We start from the raw sequence: 5554 nt of genomic DNA, 5'->3' as shown, positions 1-5554 counted from the left end.
GAGGATCCCTTAATATTTCTATTATGTCATTTTATTTCAGTTTTGATAGGTTGATCGGGGGTCTTGCCCCGACATCCCTCATAGTATTAAAGGTTTCATAGATAGATAAACAATAGTAGTTCATGAGTATCTTTCATTTCCATTGTTTATGTTGAGGCTTGAGTTGCCTCTTTGGCAAGTTGAATGTTTATTTCTAAATATTCTAAGTTTAAGTATTTGAGACTTTTTAGTTAAAGCTTTCCTTTGAGTTCTTTTATTGATGAGTAAGTCTTCTGTTGAGAGTTGAGCCAGGCCAAGGGTTCGCTTAGGGCCAGTAATGGTTCTCTAGTGCCAATCGCGTCTAGGGTCTAGGCTCGGGGCATGACAGATAACCTCTGTTGGAAGTTTTGGCAATTTTCTTGAGTAAAAAATGTTGTTTTTGGTCGGGTAGGATATTTAGTTTGTATGGGTTGGACCCCAATCAAATTACAAAAGTCTATTCCAGACGTGGATTTTTACTCCCAAATAGTTGATGTACTAGCTACTGGTGCAACCGCTCTGATGGGGAGCCTATCGTTCTAGTAAAAGCTGACAACATCAGCCAGACTCGTTCCTACGAAGCTTGATCTCTTCGGTGATCTCACTCTTGCGGAGGTGGGTTCTGACTAGTCATGTTGACCTTCGCTCCTATGGAACTTTTCCACCGGTGCGACGTCGCTCTAGAGACCATGGTCCGTCGGAGCGACAATTGCTGGTAGTTATATCTCTCTTCTCCTCATTCATCCATTGAAAGGTAGAAGAGTTGAAGTTCAATTCTTGCCGTAAGTCTCATTAATTTCCTCAATTTTGTCTTGAAATAGGTGTTCTTGAGCTAAATTAATCCTTTGGCCATTTTAGCTTCGTTTGTGGTCATTTCTAGGGCACAGGTCCCTTGAGCTGGTGTAGACCTTAAGACAGAGTCTTAGTGATTCCATGCATGGATCCCATATACCTATTATTGACCCAATTTTAGGTCCAAGTTCTCTCATTGCATTATGGATATAGTTTTCCTTATGTTGACACCTATATTGTTGATTTGATAGTATGGAATCATATAGAGGCTGCTCAGAAAGGAAAAACATTTTAGTGGATTTGCAGAGCGAGTGTTTGACTTCGACGTAGTCTATAACTTAATGATCATAGGCTTAGCTCGTTGATTGTTTTAGCATGATGATTTTCTAATTTTGGGTTGGATTAGCTAATATCATTCTTTTTGATATCCATATTGCTTTGTTAGACTTATTTCGAGTTTATTACAAAATAGTATTTCATGTTCTTGCCTCTATTGATGTTTATGCTCCCGCAACTAGTTTGCCTTAATGTATCTTAGTTAGGGGCTTAGCCTAGGGTTGGTTAGTGTGTGCCTTAGACTTAAGTCTTAGTGGGTCGTATGTTGTAGATTTGGATTAGATGTGACCCTTCAGGTTGTAGACTTTGACCTTCAGAAACCTTCTATTATCGATTTTGGCTACTTGGGGTTCGTTTGGTGCTTAGTATTACCTTAGATGATTGGACCTATATTTATTTGTGTGTGTGATTGGATCATCCCGATGTAATATTTCAAGAAGGATTAGCTCTTGTGTGATGGCCTCCAAATGTAAGAATCCAAGATGGCCTAGCTATTCTGATGTAAAATTCTGATAAAAGCTAGGTTTCTTCGTGTTTAATTTCGATGTAAGATTCTGTGATTGACTAGTTATTCCAATGTAAGATTTTGGGAGATGCTTAGCCTTTTTATGGTTTTTTGATGTAAGATTTCAGAAAGGATATGGTTTCGATGTAAGATTCTGGAAGCTAGGTTCGTGGGGTTAGCCCGATGTAAGATTCTGTGATTGACTAGTTATTCCGATGTAAGATTCCAGGAGATGCTTAGCCTTTTTATGGTTTTTTGATGTAAGATTTCATAAAGGATATGTTTTCGATGTAAGATTCTGGAAGCTAGGTTCGTGGGGTTAGCCCGATGTAAGATTCTGTGATTGACTAGTTATTCCGATGTAAGATTCCAGGAGATGCTTAGCCTTTTTATGGTTTTTTGATGTAAGATTTCATAAAGGATATGTTTTCGATGTAAGATTCTGGAAGCTAGGTTGTGGGGTTAGCCTGATGTAAGGTTCCGAGAACGACTGGCTTTACCGATGTAAGATTCCAGAAAAGGTTGTCCTTATTAGATGTAGCAATCCTGATGTAAGATTCCAGGATGAGCTATTCCTTCTTAGCGGTTATTCCGATGTCAGATTCCGGCCAATAGGCCATGCTTGGGTTTATGGCTAATGTTCTTGATTGTTCCTAGTACTGTTCTTCTTTATTATTTGCTCTCGTGTGTACTTGTTAGACTTATGAGGGTCTTCTAGGATTTATTTCCTCTATCCTGTCTCTTGTAATCATCTTTTTGGCTTATGGGTCCAATTAGGTTTCATTTGGGTTAGATTATTTAAGTTCAACCTCAAATACTCTCTATCTGACTAATGAATTATTTTATGATCATTGTTCCCTTAAAGCTGACTTACTGCTTTACTTACATTTTTTTATGCTTTGGCAATCTCGAGCTTGATCGGCCTATGTATTCATTGTTTTGATAGTCATACTACGCTGTATCTCTTTTCCTTGATGTAGATCCGAGTTTTAGCTGACCACATTGATCCTTGTGCAATGCAACTTATAGTCGGAGATTGATGGTGAACTTACTGGCATCTGGATTTGACTCATGTCCTTCTGTATATTTTGATTAGTCTTTTGTATTTTCAGACATTCTATCACGTCCTCTACTCAGTCTTTTATAGTAGTTCTCTCTTGATGTCTACCAGGTTTTGGGATGAATCTTTTATAGCTTTTTTCCTTGTTCATTAATGTATGTACATAAGTCTTGTTCTTGCCGTAGCTATTTTATTTACTTTGATTGTATTTTCCTTAAAGTTGGTACTTCCGCTCTATAGGCCAATTACTCCCATTCCGAGCTAAGAATTGACATAATTACTGGTGAGTTGTAGTAAGTGTCATCATGACCCTTTTGGATCATGACAATTATGGGAAGAGCCGATCCAATATCTATTTTCAACAATTGCCTTGGCTGGTAATGTGTTATCTTTCTGTAGTATTAGTCCGCCCCAAAGCAGATAAAAAAAATATTATATTCAAGTTCTATGTCAAATACTCTTCTTTCCTAACTTCAATCAAATATGCCCAAACGCGTAGAGACTACTTTAAGAAAAGCAGAAGTAATATAAGTGCAACACAGATTTCTGTGTGAGGTTGATTTCTTTAGAAAGACTAGAACGGAAAAATCATAGGAAAACATGAACCAATACTAGTAATGATAAATAAGTATCATACAAAAAATCTGAAATCAGATTATTATTTGAAAGAGTCATTAATTTTGCAGCACGAATATCGTCTGCTTATATTACGTCTTCCTCCGTGCCATAGATGTAGGATTTCCGTCAAAGAGGCCCTCAACTAACGTTTCAATATCTTCTGGCTGATACTTAATATACTTGTCTGCATGCTTTGTGTTGTCTAGATACTGCCTAAATCTCCCACAGAAGGATCTATAGGCCGGAATTAACACGGCTGATATAGAAACTCTGAGCTCGGATCGAAGCTGCTCGTCACTCACTACCCAAGTGCTCTGTGTACGATGAATTTCATCTAGCATAGTGCTGAAATTCTTGAACCTCTCTTTCACTATTGGCTTTGTCACCTTCCCATTTACTTGCATTCCATCATGATTTAGTATTTGTAGCAGTTTTCCCCATGTTTCTCTTTGGTAATTCTTGTGGTATTGCCTCACGGTTGTAGATCTTCTTCGACACCACGTGTCTCCCATCACTTGACGGACCTCTGTAGATCCTTTCGCTTTTTGTAAGATGTATCTACCGTTATTCATCAAGAATATGTCGCGCAACGAAGTGTCTCTATACAAGTTTGACTTGGCTTCTAGATTTGCATCCAACAGCTCCATTATTGTCATAAGCTGTACTGTTAACGGTGTCGTCTCTGCTACTACATTTTCGTGTGGGCTTTCGCTCTCAGCTTCATCAACAGATGATTTCAACTTTGATGGTGACGTGGCGGTATGTTCCTTGAAAATGTGTTCCAGGGCGTCTTTGTACTCACAGGCGTATTTTAGATAATTCATCACGTAACGTGTGAGCGGGTGCACTGCACCACCAGGGACCGGTGTTCTGGCTGCATCGTTCTTGATGGAGATTTCGAGATCATTGAATATATTTATGACAGCATCGCCGAATCTATCTCTTGTAGCTAAGATCTCAGACTTTAATTCGTGTTCACAGTCATTAATTGAGAGAGATTCACTTATCGCATGAATGAGATCGCGAATTGTATCGTATATGTCTAGATATTTGAAGAGCTTTTCGGCAGAGCGTTTTGTCCATGAGACAGCCTCAGCAAAGTCAAGTATCTGTATTACAATGGAACGCGCCAGATTGTTAAAAAGGCTTTGAGAGATCATTGGAGACGCGGAGAAAACTGATTCTCCGAGTCTCCTCTCTGCGAGGAACAGAGTATTCGAGCAGTTCCTCGCAACATTGATCCATCTAGTGATCTCTCCTTCTAGAGAATCCCAAGACATTTTCTGCACATCATCTACATTTATCTTCTCGAATTCGAGCATTTTCATTTGCTCATAAAATGCATTTCTTCGTGAAATTGAATACACTTGACAACAAGCTGTTTCAAATCCAGCTGAGATCATGGTTGTTGCAATTCGATTCATTCTTATCACAACCTCTGGAGGATACCATGGATAATCCTCGATTTGTGATTTTTTATCAACTTTTGAATTGGAATTACCTCCAAAATCTTCTAATAATGTTCGCAATTCTTCCTCCATGAAAGTCATGGCTTGTTTTAACACAATATTGGTTCGACTTAACAACGTTGATCCTGATGGAGATTTGGCGATTACATTCGTCAATTTTGATAAATGCATCACAGCTTCAAGGAAAAAGGATTCTTCCTCAGTCATCTTTCCCAATCTAGTCGGAGTTTCACCAGAATTACATTTCGCAATCCTGGACTCAATGATTTTTGAAAAAATTTCAACATTTTCAGGGAGTTGGGAGGAAGGATCATCATCATCATGAGATGTTGAAACGGTATTTTTAAATCGATTTAGATCAATATCTTCACATATTGGAGTAGTGCCACTCTTCTCCATTTGGTCTATCTAATCAAATGAGAATTGTATGCATATGCAAAAAGGGGAAAAATTGAATGAAGGAGAAAGATGGGAGAAAAGTTTGTTTAAGATTAAAGATGTTTAAGGGAAGGTTTGGTTTATTTTAGGAATATGGTTGGTAGAAGAAGAATGTTGACTTGGTTAACAAAGTTTTTTTTTTTTCTTTCATTTTAGTGCTTCACATGACTTGATCTCAACATGGGTTCCCACTACGCCCAATTCCCAGTTGTAGTTAATTTGGTGGTCAAGAGTTCCAATTATAATATAAACTACCTATATATTCCATGCTCATGTTGTTCAATTAAATCTTTAAATTTTACGTTAATTAAGTGGAAA

General features: G+C 38.0%; 1 protein-coding gene and 1 long non-coding RNA gene across 2 annotated transcripts; one reads left to right on the top strand and one right to left on the bottom strand.

The window, feature by feature from the left end:
- Positions 1–475: 475 nt before the first annotated feature.
- Positions 476–2928, top strand: LOC102596815 (uncharacterized). The gene is made up of 2 exons (XR_368238.2): positions 476–800; positions 2632–2928. It is a non-coding gene; the product is annotated as an uncharacterized lncRNA (long non-coding RNA).
- Positions 2929–3403: 475 nt separating this feature from the next.
- Positions 3404–5217, bottom strand: LOC102600732 (exocyst complex component EXO70B1-like). Its single transcript, XM_006359020.2, has one exon. It carries the CDS (start codon positions 5195–5197, stop codon positions 3419–3421), a length of 1779 nt encoding a protein of 592 aa, XP_006359082.1. The 5' UTR covers positions 5198–5217; the 3' UTR covers positions 3404–3418.
- Between the last annotated feature and the right edge of the window lie 337 nt (positions 5218–5554).

Source organism: Solanum tuberosum, unplaced genomic scaffold (assembly GCF_000226075.1).
Source record: "Solanum tuberosum cultivar DM 1-3 516 R44 unplaced genomic scaffold, SolTub_3.0 scf00282, whole genome shotgun sequence".
Lineage (NCBI taxonomy): Eukaryota > Viridiplantae > Streptophyta > Magnoliopsida > Solanales > Solanaceae > Solanum > Solanum tuberosum.
The sequence above is the reverse complement of the archived record's forward strand: the minus strand, read 5'-3'. Positions and strand labels throughout refer to the sequence as shown.

Coding starts and splice junctions, on each gene's coding strand:
- LOC102600732 (XM_006359020.2), bottom strand. CDS start 5,197: ATGGAGAAGAGTGGCACTACTCCAATATGTGAAGATATTGATCTAAAT.